Here is an 18946-nt window from a genome sequence, read left to right on the forward strand (position 1 = left end):
TGGTAGCTCTATTTTCAACTTTTTGAGGAACCTCCATACAGTTTTCCAGAGTGGCTGCACCAGCTTGCATTCCCACCAACAGTGTAGGAGGGTTCCCCTTTCTCCGCATTCCCGCCAACATCTGTCGTTTCCTGACTTGTTCATTTTAGCCATTCTGACTGGTGTGAGGTGGTATCTCATTGAGGTTTTGATTTGGATTTCCCTGATGCTGAGCGATATTGAGCACTTTTTCATGTGTCTGTTGGCCATTTGGATGTCTTCTTTGGAAAAATGTCTGTTCATGTCTTCTGCCCATTTCTTGATTGGATTCTCAAAGACTCCCTTTTGTAGTCATTTTGTACCTGATCATTTTGTTTCCATTCCCCAATCATCCAGCTTTCATACCATCACCACATTTGTCTTCCTGAGATATTGATCTGATCTTGTCATCCTCACTTTATTAAACAACCATCAATGTCTCCTTGTTGTTTTCAGAATGAAGTTCAGCTTCTTGCCATATAATCTAAGGCCCCTTTCTTTGTGGCTTCATGTTAATTCTTCCAGCTTCTTCTGTGTCTACTGTCCTCTCTCTTGCTTCAGCCCCCTAGGGTACTCTTGGCTTCCTAAACACATTGTATATTTTCGTATCTTCTTGCTTTCGTTCAGGCTGTTCATGTTTTTGACCCACATGGACTGAACTGCTCCTTTTCTTTTGTTCCATTAGTAAACTCCTATGTATCCTGTAATGGCCCACTCTGACAGCTTGCAATCTGTGAAGCCTTCCGTGATTCCCTCTTTCCCCACTCTCCCATCCTCCTAGTCAGAATTTTGCCTTTTCCCAACTTTGTGTTTCTTTTTAAAAAATTTTTTTAAAGGTTTTATTTATTTGAGAGCAGAGAGAGAGAGCACAATTGGGGGAGAAGGGCAGAGGGAGAGGGAGAAGCAGACACCCCACTGAGCAGGGAGCCTGACATGGGGCTCAGTCCCAGGACCCTGAGATCATGACCTGAGCCAAAGGCAGACACCTAACTGATTGAGCCACCCAGTTGTCCCCCAACTTTGTGTTTCTTTCATACTTAGTTAGCATCTTCATCATAGTTTAGCGTAACACTCACCCAAATCTGACGTGTATTATCTCTCCCAAGAGATTGTGAATGCATTGAGGTTAATGTAATTCATTGTACATACAATGAAGTTTCCACTATAGTGCTTGCCCCCATAAACATTCATTGGATGCATGTATTTGGTTGATGCAGCACACTGCTATTCTGCAGTTTGCTGGGAATCCCAAGAGGGAGGGCATGGCATCTAGAGTAACACCCTGTGTCTTCTTTGTCTTATCCCCACATGAATCCCTTCTGCAGAGACTTGGCTACTTCACTTTCAACTCTTAGTGATATCAGTTATTGAAGAAAACGAATATTTTTTCTCCTGTCAAAAAAAGATGGACACTCCAGGTTATATTAGGAAGTGGTGGTCAAATCACTGCTGCCCAGATCAAAGGTGGTGATGGGTTACAAATTAAACTCTATCCCTTTCAAATGATCTAATGTTATATGTGGTCTTCATCCAACCCAAGATACTCAATGTGTTCTGATTCAGGGACTGATACTATTGTTCACTGTTTGGTTGCATTTGTAGTTTGAGTATTTTGGATGTGGAGTTTTAGGAAGTTTGGGCTCTCTGTTCATTGCCTGTCCACTCTTAGGTGCTGCCCTAAATTTCACGGGCTATCCTACCTCTTGACTCCTGGCTCAGGAGGTGAATCAGTGGTGGAGAAAAACATGTCAGAGCCATTGAGCTGAGTCACGGATTTGGTCTTCTTTCTTATAGACCCTGTATTTGGAAAGTTAGCCAGAGTTATAACTAAGAATGCCACAGGGGAGACAGTCACCAATATAGGTTGCATGAATTCATCCTAATTTGGCCTTCTAGCATTCCAGTGACTAGATACAAATAAAAGAAGATTGGCTTAATTCACCATGGAGGGTACTGTGCTTGGTGATGAAAAAATTTCACTTGGTGCTAATAGGTTTTTCTTTTTCAACTTTTACGATTTGGCACATTGGTCTGACTGAAATAAGGCAAGTTGCAGCTCATGGGCAACCTCTGTTGGCTTGTTTGGACCTCATCCTATGAAGCACTATTGTTCTGATCATAGTGTGGAAGATTGAAGACTAATTGTTTCTGCAAAGCTTGATGGATGTTGCAGATCCGTGAATAATAGTTCCTTGCTGAAGAGCTGATGATTCAGGTTGCACCTAAGTGTTCTACAGTTTTATGTGCTTTAACCTAACTATACTTTCCTATTTTTCATGTCTCTTAAATCCATAGCTTTATGTCTTATTTTCTTCCATCTTTGTTTCTTTTGCTCCTCTTTTTTCCCCCCATTCCCTATAATGAGCTTTCTAACTTGTTCTGTTTTCTGATTAGAACTGTTGTTCTCTATCACTTTACCTGGCCATAATATGAAATTTAAGAATTATTTAATGAAATTTTATTTAATGAAAATACTGTTACTTTACATAGTAAGTACAGTGTTTTTCTTTTTTATAAAAAATTCATCTAGCACTTTTCCTAAATATATTTTTCTTGTACATATCCTTTATTGTTTTTTTTTTCCAATAGATTAGTGGCTTTGGGGTGGGGGGAAAGTTTTTCAAAAATTTTTCTCAAAAGAGAAATCTGTCAAATTAAAAATTTGGAACCATAAAAAAATCAAGTTTTTCTAATTTTGTATCCTTAAAGCTGGCTATTATTATATTTGCTTTGAATTCATAATTGGTTTTGACTGAAGAGAAAATGACTTAAGAGGAAGATTTTACCTTTTGCTTTTGGAAATGAAACTGTTTTAATGACATCTCACGATCCCATGTACTTCAGTGTGTATTTCCCACACTTATATGTCTTTTGAACATAATAGTTTAAGCATTTTTTTTTAAAGATTTTATTTATTTATTTGACAGAGAGATACACAGCGAGAGAGGGAACACAAGCAGGGGGAGTGGGAGAGGGAGAAGCAGGCTTCCCGCAGAGCAGGGAGCCCGATGTGGGGCTCCATCCCAGGATCCTGGGATCATGACCTGAGCCGAAGGCAGACGCTTAACGACTGAGCCACCCAGGCGCCCCTAGTTTAAGCATTTTATAGAATATAGTTGGGAAGCATAAATTACCTATGGATAATTTTTCTCTCCCTTTGAGGTAACAGATTGTTTTCCAGTCTAGGTCATGTTCATGGTCATTATTCAAGTCTTAGTCTTTATTTTCTCTGTTGCATTGCAAGAGAAAATTAAAGCCACTTTCCTCTGTAGGTTTACTAGTGAGATCATGGGGTTATTAATAATATGCAAAGACTTCAGGAAGTTTTGAGACTTAAAAATAATAGTTGTATAACTTAGTATAACTAAGTGTGTAACTAAGCTTTTTAGAGCTGGAGGGGGTCAGGATACATGAAGTGTTAATAAACCAGTTGGAAAGTGATAGCTCCCCTGTTTTGGGAGATATAATACAAATATAGAACATAATTTTGGAAAGGTCCAAACTGAGTATGTTGAGTCCTTTGTTGGTATTTAAGAAATATAAACCCAGATGGCTTTTTAAAATTTTATAATATTTTGTGTGTGTGTGTGTGTCTGATCTTACAACCTGTAAAATTTTTTTTAAATTTTATTTTATTATGTTATGTTAATCACCATACATTACATCATTAGTTTTTGATGTAGTGTTCCATGATTCATTGTTTGCGTAAACACCCAGTGCTCCATGCAGTACGTGCCCTCTTTAATACCCATCACCAGGCTAACCCATCCTCCCCCACCCCCCTCCCATCTAGAACCCTCAGTTTCTCAGAGTCCATAGTCTCTTATGGTTCGTCTCCCCCTCCGATTTCCCCCCTTCATTTTATTATATTTTAAAGATTTTATTTATTTATTTGAGAGAGAGAGAGGGAGGGAGAGAGCACAAGCATTGGGGTGGAGCAGAGGGAGAGGGAGAAGCGGGGGCTCGATCCCAGGACCCTGAGTTCATGACCTGAGCCGAAGACAGACACTTAGCTGACTGAGCCACCCAGGCGCCCCCAGATGACTTTAATTTTACTTTTATATTAATGAAAAATCTCCTATTCAATGTATGGGTTTGAAAGATATGATTGGTAAATGAATGGCATGTTGTTACTTATATTTAATGCCATAATTAATAGAATTTAAATAGAGGACATCTAAAGATTTAACAAAATTAGTTTTGTGTTCTGTGTTATACACTATCGAATTTGACTTTAAAAAGTTTTGATTAAAATTGAACTATTAATTTCACAATCTATGAATTTAATAATGATTTAATCAACTACTAAATAAAACTGACTTTCTAATTTAAGTTGCTTAGTGATTATGCTTATTAAAGTCCATCAGAGGCTCAACATATCCAGTTGGGTCTTTTAGTCATTACTGTGAGTATTTATATTTGCTTCTCTCGAAGCAGGGGAGCTATCATTTTAAAATTGGTATTATTAGGATTTGCTTTGTGCTTTCTACAATGAAATTTTTTTAAGTCCATCATTTCTTGAGATTTGTTTTTCTGCCACTCAGTAATATTTAGTTACAGCTCTAGGAGAGACCATATATTGAAAAGGGAATTCTAGTTCTCATGAGGTTTTGTTCAAAGAATATTTTATTCTCTAAAGAACTTGTGATTGAAAATGGTCAAGTGTATGTTTTCTCCCTATACTTTGGGGGTTTAACTGATTATATAATACAGTGATTGTTAGCATTAGATAAGATTTTGGAAAGCACTTTGATTGCTATACTTTGTGGTAAAGTTAATGTTTCTTGATAATATTTTTGCTTCAAATGATCTGTTAGATTTGCTTTAGAATAACATGTCTCTGATTTTGCAGGAGGTATTCAAAACTTATAGGCTAATAAATATTCTATTCTGATTTTTTACTAAAAAATAATTGATTCCTCCAGAATAGGAGTATATGAACATTGTTTTTGCTAATATAAAAATCACTTTCTGTCTTTCTTAGTGGCCCTTAAAAATTTATAACTATTAAATAGTACTCACCAAGTGTGTATATGTGTATCTGTGTGTTTAAATGTTCATTATATGGCTGGCTTTCTAAATTTATAATGTGGGCATAAGTCTTTTTTAGTAAGCTTTTTGAAATTTATTTTTTTCCTCTTTTTTTGAAATTTATTCTTATATAAATGATTAAGTTTTGAGTATTCAATCTCATCTTTGACCTGGAAAAAAATAAAGTGTATGTGTGTGTGTGTGTGTGTGTGTGTGTGTGTGTGTGTGAAAGAGAGAGACAGAGACAGGGAGAGAAATAGAGAAAGAGATGTTTATCTGTCAAGGTCCATATTCAGACTGGAGAATAGCATCTATAGAAAAATAAACTAATTGTAAAGCCACATAAGGGAGGATGGCATTTCATCTTATGAAATGAGCAGTTGGGACCACAGAATACTGACATCCATGGAAGGAGCATAGGCAAGCAAAACAAGGAGGGAAAGAAATAGTAAACTTTTATGAAGAAGTAAGAGATACTAGTTATCATTAATAGGATTGAGGGAAGCTGCAGATAGGGATGACCATGAAAGCTGACCAGATCAAATTCAGTTCAGCCGAGCAGACTCCTTGTGTCCTACAAATGTACTGAGTATGTAATGGTTTTTAGGTGGAAGATATGATGAAAAGGTGAGACCAAGTATGTGATGCTGATTATAGGTTCTGATGCTCCCCCATTTTTACTCAGAATTCCTTCATAATGGCTTAACATATATTTGAATCAAAGATTTTAAAGCTTACTTGAGTTAAAAAATGTTCAGAAATTATAAGGATTATGTATCACTGCTACAAAAGTTCAACCTATGTTTAAAGTGCAAATTTCATTTAAAAAACTTACTGATTAGGGCGCCTGGGTGGCTCAGTTGGTTAAGCGACTGCCTTCGGCTCAGGTCATGATCCTGGAGTCCCTGGATCGAGTCCTGCATCAGGCTCCCTGCTCGGCGGGGTGCCTGCCTCTCCCTCTGACCCTCCCCCCTCTCATGTGCTCTCTCTCTCTCATTCTCTCTGTCTCAAATAAATAAATAAAATCTTAAAAAAAAAAAACAACTTACTGATTAAATAAAAGTATTTATTTTTTTACTTATTTGTTTTTTTCTACTCTTTTTAGCCTTATTAGCAGTGTCCCTTAACTACTTTTATTGTTATTTAGGGCTTGAGTCAACTTTTTCCACTGCAGATCAGCAGCGCCCATTTGCCAATTTCTAGATAGGAATATTTGCATAATCTTTTTATATATTTTTTCAAGAGCTGGTTTTAGAAATTTTTATTTACATGCATATCCATTTGTGATATTCATGCATGGTTAGTAAAAAAGTGAGGGATGTGTCTTTGTAGGGTCAAAGAAAGATATGAAAGAAACAAAGAGAATGACACATTAGATTAAGCCAGAAATTCATTCATTTTAGCAGTGTGTGAGATATGGTATACCAGGGTGGAAATATAATGTAGGTCTTTGTCATCTCATTGTGCTTTCTGGTTGAAGGTATTTTATAAACAACCTTGACTCCTCTTAAAATACATTAAGGTCTGTCAGTCACACATTTTCCTGTACTTTCTTTGAATATTTTTATATTTTTAGTCCCCTATCTACACTGGTTGTAGATTCATTATGACATCTAAAGTAGTCCTTGGTTCATGGCGAGTAATCAATAAATGTTAATCTAAACATCATCTGGTTACCCAACAGAGCATAAAGAGGCTTTTATTGCTAGGGTAAAAACTCTTCATGTGGATTATGTCCAAGGCAAAAAGAAGTGGGTCCTTTTATCCTACAGGTTTTTTTTTTGAAAGATTTATTTATTTATTTTTATTTGGGGGGGGGAGAGAGAGAGAGAGAGAGAAGATGAGTGGGGGAGGGGCAGGGGAGAGAGAGAGAGAATCTCTAGCAGACTCCCTGCTGAGCACAGAGCCCAACTTGGGGCTCCGGGAATTCAGCTCCAAGACCCTGAGATCATGACCTGAGCCAAAATCAAAAGTTGGTTGCCTAACCAATTGAGCCAGCCAAGCGCCCCTTATCCTATAGTTTTGCCTTTTAAACTTCTGTGGATGTTTAGAATTATAGAATTTCTTAAATCAACAATGTAACATTTAACCTAAACCTACTCTTTATGTCAGATGATAAATATGTTAATCAAAAATTAGAAACTTAGTATTTTGTTCTTGCTTGGCACTTTCTTTTCAACCCAACAGTTTGTTTACTTAGCAGATAAATTCTGTTTTCATTCTAGAATTTTTTTGCACATCAAAGAATTATTAAGAGAACTAACAGCTTTGGGAATAAAATTTAAATATGAGTGCAATCCACATTTCAGAAAAGTCAAATCACTTTTGCTATATGAATGAAGAGTGAAAGCTTCATTTATAAAGCCAAAACGATTTATTGGGAAGAAAAATTGTCAACTGTAAAACAGTGACAGTTTTTCTTGTCAGTAGTTTGTTAATAAAGCTAGTTATTAAATCTAAGTCGAATCTGTATTAAAAGACTATTAGCCAGGGGCGCCTGGGTGGCTCAGTCATTAAGCGTCTGCCTTCGGCTCAGGTCATGATCCCAGGGTCCTGGGATCAAGCCCCGCATCGGGCTCCCTGCTCGGCGGGAAGCCTCCTTCTCCTTCTCCCACTCCCCCTGCTTGTGTTCCCTCTCTCACTGTGTCTCTCTCTGTCAAATAAATAAATAAAATCTTTAAAAAAAAAAAAAGACTATTAGCCAGATATCTTTGTAGAAAATTATAATACTGCTAATTATGAATATAATAACAACTTTTAGGTTAGTTAATTCTTTTTAAGCCTTGTCATTCAAACCTCTTCTTTATTTTTTTTGAAAAATTTTACATTAGTTAGTGTTTCCTGGCTAATTTGACATGGAATTTGGTTTATTTTTTTTAATTTTCTAAAAAATTTATTTTTTTAAGATTTTATTTATTTATTTGACAGAGAGAGACACAGCAAGAGAGGGAACACAAGCAGGGAGAGTGGGGGAGGGAGAAGCAGGCTTCTCGCTCAGCAGGGAGCCCAGTGTGGGGCTCGATCCCAGGACCCTGGGATCATGACCTGAGCCGAAGGCAGACGCTTAATGATTGAGCCACCCAGGTGCCCTGAAATTTGGTTTTAAACTGTAATGGTGTTGAAATTATAACTCATCTTTTAGTCAGGATTGAGCCCTATACTTGAGAAGAATTATTGTTGACTAGAAATTTAACTGAACGCTTTTCTTAAGCTCACTCCAAGTACGTAATTTGTCTGGCTTTTTACATTTATATTTCTGTAAATTTTTAATCCTTTGATATTAATGAAGACTTAGCCTCATTCGACATATATTTTGGAGACAGATTGATCTGGGTTTCATTCCCAGCCCTATCTCATAATAGTTGTGTGACCTTTAGTCATATTATTCTTCTGAATCTGTTTGCTCATTTGTGCTAATAATCTTGACTGTGCAGGGTTTTTGAGGAGAATTAAAGATAGTGTATATATATATATATATATATATATTGAAGTAATGGAGGGGAATTTTTGTGTGTGTGAGTTTGCATGTAACTTGTGAATATGATGCTGGTGTTCTTTTGGAGATATAATTATATGATAATACTAGGAAAATACTGAATAAGAAGACCTAGGACACTAAACCTTTAGGATATTAAAACATATTGTAAGGAAGAACCTCTGGAATGATGGTATAAGGAGCTTGGTGAACTCTCTACCTAGCAAAACAATAATTTCACTGATGAAGAATTAAAAAAAACAACAACAATCATATAAAGCTCTGGAAATTGTCCCAAGGGCAAAGGAGAAAATATCATTTAAGTAAATCTACTAATCATCAAAATTAAAAGACTTTAAAGGACAGCATCAGAAAAATAAAAAGACAGCTCACAGAATGAGAGAAAATATTTGCAGATCATGTATCTGATAAAGGAATTTTATCCAAGATATATGAAGACCTCTTATAATTTAATAATAAAATCCACTTGAAAAATGGACAAAAGATCTGAGCAGAGACTTCTCTAATTTTCAGTAAGAGCTGTGAGAATCTGTGGCATTTGAGTGATGTTCTGTTCCATAATCCCCTTTGCACCCTGCTCCCTGTTACAGAAGCTGTACCCTGGGCGGCTGTAGCCAAGAAGATGGGCGCTTCCTCTCTCCTTGGCTTTCAGGCTGGGGCTATGTTTTCTTCCTGGGAGAGGCAAACTGCTGGAATATCTCATCCCTTAGAGCCCTGTGTTGCAGCAATTCTATTCCAGGCAGGCCTGGGTGAGAGGACCAGATTGCTCTTCCTCCACCCAGACCTCACTTGTAATGTAGAAGCTCTACCCCAGTCTGGGCAGGCCAAGAAAATTGGGGCCAACTGCTCCTGTCCCAGAAGACCAGGGATTGCAACCCCCCAATGGCTACTTAGAGAGCAGAATTGTTGCTGTGGAAAAAGTGGGTCTCCACCCCCAAGTTTGGACTTGGGTGGCATAAGTGTTCTGCCCAGGAGGAAAGGCAGGCTGGTTTTAAGGGGAAAGAGTCTCCTCTGCTTGAGGAGACTGAGCTTACTTGGACTAGAGAGTGGAGAACACATTGAAGGGCATTGTGGAAAACAAGACAAATCTTGGTGAAGAGCAATTAAGAGAAACCTGGTACCTCTATGATAGAATAAAATAACCCGGAAGCTAGAAGTTTAAAAGAGAAAACTAGAGAAAGAGACAGCCAAGAGGAGCCCTCACGGGGTCACAGTTGAGTGGGGGGTTGGGAAGGCTATGTGCATGTGGTAGGCTGCATCCATTCAGGAGTAATCAAAGCAGGATGTGGGGCAGACCTGAAAGCATGCCCCAAGCTACATGCAGATGCATCAACAGAGTGGAAGCCTCACTGGCACAAAGGCCTTACACACAACCAAAGACTGACTGAACCTTAAATAACATACTACAGTCATCCCTAACAGTCTGTCAGGCTGTGTGCATGCCCATGGACCCACTGCCCTCTCGGGTATTAACATAAAGTGAGGTGTGGTTAAAGGAGATTGCTGTGAATAACAAAAGACATCCCTCTCACCTTTATGACTCTGAAGTTATTTCAGGAACTGGGAACAAAACTAAATATTATAATAAAAGATGGACTTGTGGCTCTTAGAAAGGAAATTACAAGGGTTTTAGGAGCTATGTGCCAGGAACCATGGATGAAGACCAGATCTATATTTCTTACTATAAATCAAAATATCACAGTATGCCAAATCAGTGTTTTATTTTTTTTAAAGATTTTATTTATTTATTTGAGAGAGAGAGAGCAAGAGAGCACAAGCAGGGGGAGCTGCAGAGGGAGAAGCAACCCCCCACCTCCCTGAGCAGAGAGCCCGATGCGGGGCTTGATCCCAGGACCCTGGAATCATGACCTGAGCCAAAGGCAGATGCTTAACCACCTGAGCCACCCAGGCGCCCCCAAATCAGTGTTTTAGAGGTGTAAATTATCCCAGAGTTTTCACATAACTGGATATACATAAGAGGAAATAATATAACTAAGTCCCTGCCATATTGCTTATATTAAACAAATTCTAGATTGATCAAAGAACCATAAAAAAAAAGGTGAAAAAGCACTGGAAGAAAAAGAGAATGAAGTATTTTATAATCTTGGAGTAAAGAAAGTCTGACACAAAATCTAGAAGTTCCAAAACAAATTATTGATAAATTTGGTCACTTAAAAAAATTCAATTTTGTTTTTATGAATATAGTTAGAAGGCGAGTGACAAATTGGCAATAATGATTTGCAACATGTATGACAAAGGGATTTTTTCCATAATTTAGAAAGGACTATTGTAAATCACTAAGGTTAATACAGACAATGTAGTGTAAAAATGGGCAGGTGATGTGAAAAGGTGTTCACAGGAGAAAAGGTTCAGGTGGCTAGTCAACATATGAAAAGATCCTTAATCTTAGTTAAAATTAAAAAAATGCACATTAAAATAAGTTGCTAATGCTTACCATTGGGAAGATAGTGAGAAATAAGTACTTATACTGTATGTGGTAGTATACATTGGTAGGACTCTTTGGAAAGCAATTTGGTAATAATTGTCTGAAAATAGGTGTACATACCCTTTTACCCATCAGATCTATTTCTAACATTTTATTGAGTAGGTATGCTTGCATGTTTATGCAAAGATATACGAGCACACATACAAGGATGTTTATTGTACTATTATCACTAATAGCAAAAAATACTGGAAATTTTAACAGTAGTGGACTGGTTAAATTAATTAATGGTACATCTAAACAATGGAGTACTATGAACCTAAAAAATATGTGCAACAATGTCAAAGGCAGAATAAGAATAGAAAAGTAAATTATCTAGCAGCATGTATATTATGATCCTATTTGAATTCAAAATTATACATATGTACTATGTATTTTATATAAAAACTGTGATTTAACTATTGCTTTTGATACTCGTTTTATATAAAAGCTGTGATTTAACTATTGCTTTTGATACTCGGTATTGGCTAGGTTCTGAGAATACACTGAGGAGGACAAAAACCCCACTATATCTCCCCTCATGGAGCTTAAATTATATGAGATGGACACTAACAAAAGACTGATTCAAATACATGTAGAACCATGACTGTGATAATTGCTGCGAAGAATCTAATAGAATTGATATCATCAGGGAGGTGAAGTGGATAGCTTTTCTGAAAAATGTGATCGTAGAACAGACATCTAAGAAAGCATTATTCATTTTATATGTTTTAAGGATATAATTTTGTCCTGTATTATCTCTTCTCCCATTTCTTCTGGATCTGTAAGTACTCTTTCACTAGTGCTTTCACCTCATCGGCTTTTAGAGATAATTAATTAATTAATTTGACAGAGAGAGAGAGAGAGAGAGAGAGAGAGCGAGTGCGCACAAGCAGGGGGAGCGACAAGTAGAGGGAGAGGGAGAAGCAGGCTCCTTGCCAAGCAGAGAGCCTGATGCAGGACTTGATCCCAGGACCCCAGGATCATGATCTGAGCCAAAGGCAGACGCTTGACTGACTGAGCCACCCAGGTGCCCCCACCTCATCAGCTTTGAAATACGCTTGAGTTTCTCATGTACTGAAAAAAACAAAACAAAACTCTTCTTCAACCTCATCCTTCTTTCCAGTTACTTCCCTTTATTTCTCCTTCCCTTCTTACCAGGAAGGGGTTGTCTAAACTTCCTATTTCCACTGACTTATCTCTCACTCAATTAGGACAAAAAAAAATTCAGGCTTACTGTTTCTTCAACCTATTCCAGTCTGAGTTATAACAGATTTCATCAAGGTCACCAACGACCTCTAAGTCCATTGAATACTTCTTAGTCTCCATTTTCCTTGAATATTCTGTGACATTGACATAATTGACAATTCTGTCCTTCAAGTGTTCTCGGTTTTCATGACACTATACTTTTCTGTTTTTCTTCCTCTTTTTTCAATCTGCTTTGCTGGTTTTTTCTTTTCTAACTTTTTAAAAATTATATTCAGTTAGCTACCATGTGGTGGTACATCATTAGTTTTTGATGTAGTGTTCAATGATTCATTAGTTGCGCTCTGGAGTTCCTTAAGGCCTTGTCCTAGGCTCTTTTCTCTTCCTGCCAAACGCTCTCCAGGCAAGCCTCAGGTAGTATCTGTAGGTGATGCCCAAACCCATTCCTGACTTCTCTTCTGAGCTTTGTACCATTATGTCCAGCTGCCTCCCATATTTTTCTATTTTATTTGTTCTTTGTTAATTCGAATATATTTATTTCGGACCTCTTATTTGCCTTGCATTGTGCTGGTACTGTGAGTGTCTTAAAGGTATTTCCAATGGAATGTGATTGAAACAGAATTCATGATTTTGTACTCTCTGCCAAAAACAAGGAAGTAAATAAACAAAAACACCCAAAATAAGACCTCTACCACCATTGTTCTCACTGTACTACTGAAATCTGCCAGTTCTTCTAGCCTGAAACTTGGGATCACTCTTGACTCTTCCTTTTACCTGAGCATCTACCCAACCTCATCAATTCTATCCCGTCTGATCCAATTAAATCTAATCCAATTTAATCCGATCAGTGTATCTAACCCAATGCAGTGTCACCAAGGGCCTGGCTGTTCCATCTTCTAAGTATTCTGGCCCCCCCCCCCCGCCCGCCGTTTCCTTTTCACAGCCCAGACCCTAGCCTACGCTACCGTTACCTCCTGAGTAGACCTCTGCGGTTCCTTCTGCATGGTCATACTGTATGCACTTTTGACCACCATCTGGCAATTTGCCACGTACTGTAACCTTGATCTTTTAAAGCGTTTCCTAATTCCTCTTTGTCTCAGTTTTCTTATCTGTAAAGTTGGGATAATAATAGCCCTTCCTTCTTGGATTGCTGTGAGGATAAAAAGGATTATTATGTATAAAATAGTGCCAGGCACTAAGGCGTCAGTATGTTGTTACCGAAACCTTATACAGAGTTACATTAAACCAAGTAAAAGGTCTGATTAAGACAGAAGGAGGTTTATTAATAATGGATTTGAATGGAGAAATTTTTAGCTTGTTAACAGTGCTATATATGCTCACACAAATCTGCAGCTCTTATAATACGTGACCTTATTATGTGTAATTGTTTTCTTAATTAAAAGGCTAAGAAGCACCAGGCCTTTCTAGTAGAGACATGTGAAAATAACGTGAAAGAATTGGAATCGATCTTGGACAGCTTTACTGTGTCGGGCCAGTGGACATCAGGTTAGTTGAAGGTATAAAATGACAGATGCATCTGTCAATGTTCCAAAGTCACTACATTTTGGGAATTCTGCAGATGCCTCTTACAGTCCCTCATCTCAACATGTTTCGATTTGATGACATGATAAGAGCAGTTCTCACAGCAGTCAGTTGGCCTAGCTGGCTGAGAAAGGGTGGCGGAATGTGGACCTGCTGTTGTCCTCGCAGAACTTGATTTACAAGTGTTGGGGTCTGCATGATTGGACAGACAAGGGCTCACTTGCTGTGTTCTGAATCCAACTGAGAAAAAAGTCCTTACAGTGTACCTGCAAGGGGAACAGATGTTTCCATCAAACTGAGCCAAATTCTGAGGCAACCTTCAACAACTTAAAGGTCATGCATTCAAAAGGTCGGGTAGGACACAGCCTGTAACACAGTGAATATGCTAAGCTGGTTTTCTCCTTCACTTCCTACTACCACACAGAGACGCTCCAGAGAAGAGTGCTTAGGTAAAACGTTTGGGTTTTAGTATTAGCACGGTTAATAAGATAAAGAACTACAAAAATTGTATCTTAGGTGGGCTTATTTGGGGAACTATCAGAAGCACTAGCTGGTTAACAAATACTCTCCATGATTTCTACTTCCTTAATTTTTTTGGTGTATATTCCATTACGTGTGTAATAGTAGCTTTGACCTAAATACTTTTCCTTTTCTGTCTCAATTTTCTTTTGCCATACCGTCAGCCTTGAATTGTTTAGTTGTTTTCTGACTCAGTTGTACTCTTCAAAACGCATGTAAAATTAAATTCATTACACTTTAACACTGAGCTCCTGGACTCTTTTTTTAAGGAATCAAACAGATATTTGGCACGTGTGAGTTATAGAAAGTGTGTTGTGCTTGAAAAAGCAGAAGGATATGATCAAGGCCCCTTATTACTTTATGGGTCTGCAGATTTGTGCTGGTGAACTGTTAGAAATTTAGTGTGTTTTGCTACTATCTGTTTTTTTGGGTCTATTTTTATCCTTCATACTAGTTTAGCAGTCATTTCATGAAATGAACTTGTAACTTTTCTTAAACTTTAAACTTTTACCCAAAGCATTAGTGTTTCGTGGTTTGTTACTGTGGAAAAACCAAGGTGTATAAGGGTGACATAAAAAATATAGAATCCAGTATTCAATTATATTTGCTAAACCTTTGGAGGATAAAATTTTCTTTTGCAACGGTACTGTTTTATTATTGAGATGTGTCATTGCTTAATGGTGTTAGGAACTTTAAAAATTGTTAAATTATTATCATAGTATATCTTATACTTCAGTGTTATTTTAAATGTTTCTTCAGAGCTGAATTTAAAAAAATAAAAATAATGCCACATCTCTTTTGAATTTTAGAATGCAATAGTTGATAAAGCAACTCACAGGCTATGGCTAAGCCTATAGAAGAAGAAAGACTCTTAAAGTTTTTCTTTTTCATCTTTTAGTAACCATCCTTTTTAAACTCCTAGCTTCCCATATATAGGCACAGCCTATATATTATAGAGAAAGTGTTTCTGGAAAAGGGACTGTATGGTGAATTAGTGATTTTTGTATTGCTGTAGAGTGGTTTTTGTTTTCATATGGTACCGGTTATTCACTATTTCACCCACCAAGAAACATTGTTCTCTGATCTGTTTAATGGAAGCCCAGGGCCAGAGTGAAATCGGGTCTCAAGCAGGTAAGCGTGTCAGGCAGCGTGCCAGCAGGAAGAGATGGCACTCTCTGAAGAGAATGTAATCAAGATATTTATGGAAATGTGGACAGGATAAGAGAACCAATAAGGTAGGATAAGACAGGGGCGTTCAGTTGGTTACGCATCCGACTCTTGGTTTCGGCTCAGGTCATGATCTCATGGGTCATGGGATTGAGCCCCACATCAGGCTCTGCGCTCAGTGGGGAGTCTGCTTGAGATGCTCACCCTCTGCCCCTCCCCCCACTCGTGTGCACGTGCTCGCTCAAATAAATAAATCTTAAAAAAAAAAAGGTAGGATAAGACCGCGAGAACAAGCCAGAGTGGGAAACCAATACCACACCTGAGCCTACAGCATGCAGTGGAGGGCACACTGTCACCATAGTCCAATACGAGCCACACTTGTGGAAGAGGACCTGCCTGACGAGAGCTATGGCTGCTGAAAAATGGGGAAGGCACTGGAGCAGGGGGAACAGAGGAAATAAATACCCTAACCTTCTTTTCTTCCCTTTTCCTTCTTTCTTCTTCCACCCTCTTAATCTCCTGCAGGTGCACTCACTGTCCAAATCCAACCGGGAGGCAGAGGGCAGAGGAGCCCAGATCATGCAGTCTATAGAGGTCAGCCTTTACAAGCAAAACATTGTTTGTTAAAATAATTTAACCAAACCTGTCACTTCTGGAAATACCTTGATGAAATTCTCTTCTGATGAACTCTTCAGAGTGTGCCATCTCTCTTCCTGATGCACCCGGGCTGCTTAGGACCCGATTTCCCTCTGGCCCTGGGCTTCCACGAGACAGCTGTGTAAAACCCTAATGGACTCCCTTTCTGCTTACAGTCAGGGTGGGGTTTTATTACTTCATGGAGGGCTATAAATAATACGCTTCATTGCTTAATATTTTATGGAAGAACCTGCACAATTAAGATTGTCTGCCGTGTCAGGCCTGGCTCCACTCCATGAAGATGAACAAATATTTTGTTCCTCACAAATAAAGTCGTGTAAAAACTTACCCTAGGCTAACTTACCTTGTGTGCTTGTGAGATAGAAACATGTATACATCTCACAGTATATATGTTTTTGAGAAAAAGTCTATTTCAAATAGGAACGGGGTGTTACCATGTGATGATAGGGCCGCCTTAGAATTTGTTACAAAATTAATTCAGTTACCTCCAGAAAGGTTTTCCAGAGAGATCCTCGGCTCTGCAGTATGGCCAGTAGGCAAACAGTGCTTTACTTCCTTTTATTACCTTGTCCTCCCTTTCAGTTCAAGATATGCTCTGTATCTACTCCCCAATTCAGGAAAAGCAATCCATGGTAGATGGTTGCAATTTTTTGTTTGTTTTTGTTTTTACTTGCTTTTTAAAATGGGTTGAATGAAACTTGTTTTCTTGGATGAATTTTAGTCCCGAGCTGATCGTAGCTGCCAGCTATTCTCTTCCCCATCTTCTTCAGCCTTGGTGGTCTTCCACGGTAAATGTTTGTGAAGCAACAGTAAACCCCCCCGCTTATCTTCGTGTCGCAGATGAGGCAAAGTTTCAGTTATTGTAAGACCTTCAGGAATTTATTTACTTAGAGGATTTACCGGGATTTTCTCGAGGGTGATCAGTATGATAGTTCACACCTTGTTTCCTAGTGCTTCCAACACTGCTCTCTCCGACTCCCTGTTCTCTCCTTCCACCCTGCTCCCCCTGCAGTCTGTTTTCTCTGTAGCCACCAGAATGATCATTTGAAAACCCAAGTGAGAGCATGTTATTCCTTTGCTTTAAATCTTCTTGGGCTCTGCATTTCACTAAGCATAGAAGCCAAAGTGCTAGCAATGCCTTGCAAGACCCAATGTGGTCTGCCCCTATCCTCTATCACCCCTTTGACGTCCCCTTGTACCTCTCTGTTTCGGCCCCTCTGGCCTCCTGTTGTTTCTTGAGCACACCAAGCATGCTCTTGCCTCGGGGGCCTTTGTGCTGGCCATTCTTTCCACCTGGACAGTTCCTCACTTAGATGTGTCTGCATGGCTCTCTCTCTCTCTTGTCTTTTTATTTTATTTATTTTAAAAAATTTTTAAAAGTTTTTTTATTTTTTAAGTAATCTCTGCCCCCAATGTGGGACTTGAACTCACAACCCTGAGATCAAGAGTCACATGCTCTACTGACTGAGCCAGCCAGGCACCCCTCTCTTGTCTTTGAAAATCTATGCTCAGATCTCACCTCCATGAAGCTTACCTGCTACTCATTCCCATGCCACTTGTCTCACTACCTCTTTCCCTTTTCTGCTCTACTTTTTTTCTTCCCCGAGCACTTGCTGCTGTCCAACATTTCTAACAGACTACACGGTGCATTTATTTTATCTGTGTTAGTCAGAATTCTCTGAAGAAGCAGAACCAGTAGGATAGATGTAGGAATGGCTGCCATGGTTATAGAGGCTGGGCAATCCCATGACCTGTCATCTGCAGACTGAAGACCCAGGAAAGCCAGTGATGTAATTCAGTCTGAATCCAAAGACCTGAGAACCTCGCGGCTCCCGGGGTCTGAAGGAGGAGATGGAAGACCCAGCTCAAGAAGAAAGAGAGAATTTGTCCTCCTTCCACCATTTTGTCTGTGATGGGGGGATAGGGAGGCAATAGGTTGCCTCACCACTCTGGTGAGGGCAGATCTTCTTTACTTAGTCTACTGATTCAAATGCTAATTTCTTTCAGAAACACCTTTACAGACACACCCAGAACTGTTTGCCAGCTATCTGGGCATCCCTTAGCTCAGTCCAGTTGACACATAAAATTAATCCCCACAATATCTAAGCTCCAAGAGGGCAAGGATCTTTGTCCCTTTTATTTACTAATGTACTTTAAGCAGCTAGATCATTCCTTGCATAAAGCAGTCACTCAGCAAATATTTGTTGAATATTAATGAACAAAAGTGTGAATGAATTAATATCAAGTCAAAAGTCTAATTTGCATTTTAATTTTTGAGGTTATAAAGGTAGTCATGGAGTCCAAATTATAGCAGCCTTTTGGGTAGCAATCCATACGGAGTCATCAGGAAGATTGACCTTAAGTGGAAAAGATGTACAATCTTACATGGGCCATAGAAATGCCACCTGGATTATCTACTATCATTGGGCAAGATAGTCTCAATTTGCTTGAACAGGGACATTTATTTCCTAGTTCTGCTTCCTACTGAAATTGAAGCACAACAGCTGTTCATATCTCATTTCTTTTCTGGTGAAAATTCTTCTAGTAGGGTGTGTATGGGGAGAAATCCTTTCCCACTTTGAACCCTTTCTGCCTGGAGTGTTTCTTCTAATACAGTTTCACCTCTGCCTGAGGATGTTAGCAAACATATAGAATGTAACTTTTCTTTCCTTAGGTTCCTGAAAGAAAGTTTTTCTTGTGGCTCAGTCTTGGATCCTCCTCAGGGTGGTTGATTTTCGTGTTGACTGAGAGCCCTCTGATCTTCTTCAACCTTTCCTTCCTTGAGGAAATCATTTGTAATACTCTAGAGGTGTTCTTTTTTTTTTTTT

The 18946-nt window shown here is 38.7% G+C and overlaps 1 protein-coding gene across 6 annotated transcripts in view; it reads left to right on the plus strand.

Moving 5' to 3' along the window:
• CCDC171 (coiled-coil domain containing 171) overlaps positions 1 to 18946 on the plus strand; it is a 299195-nt gene that overhangs the window by 94208 nt on the left and 186041 nt on the right. For 5 of the 6 annotated variants that reach the window (XM_081804103.1, XM_081804102.1, XM_081804104.1 and 2 more), the window contains 2 exons: positions 13637 to 13739; positions 15987 to 16055. In XM_081804103.1, coding sequence (XP_081660229.1) covers positions 13637 to 13739; positions 15987 to 16055 — 172 coding nt within the window. The remainder of the gene's footprint in view (positions 1 to 13636; positions 13740 to 15986; positions 16056 to 18946) is intronic. The other variant, XM_081804106.1, reaches the window with a different exon arrangement.

The sequence above is a fragment of the Leptonychotes weddellii genome, chromosome 14 (assembly GCF_054177405.1).
Source record: "Leptonychotes weddellii isolate Sample4059 chromosome 14, ASM5417740v2, whole genome shotgun sequence".
NCBI classification, from domain to species: Eukaryota; Metazoa; Chordata; class Mammalia; order Carnivora; family Phocidae; genus Leptonychotes; species Leptonychotes weddellii.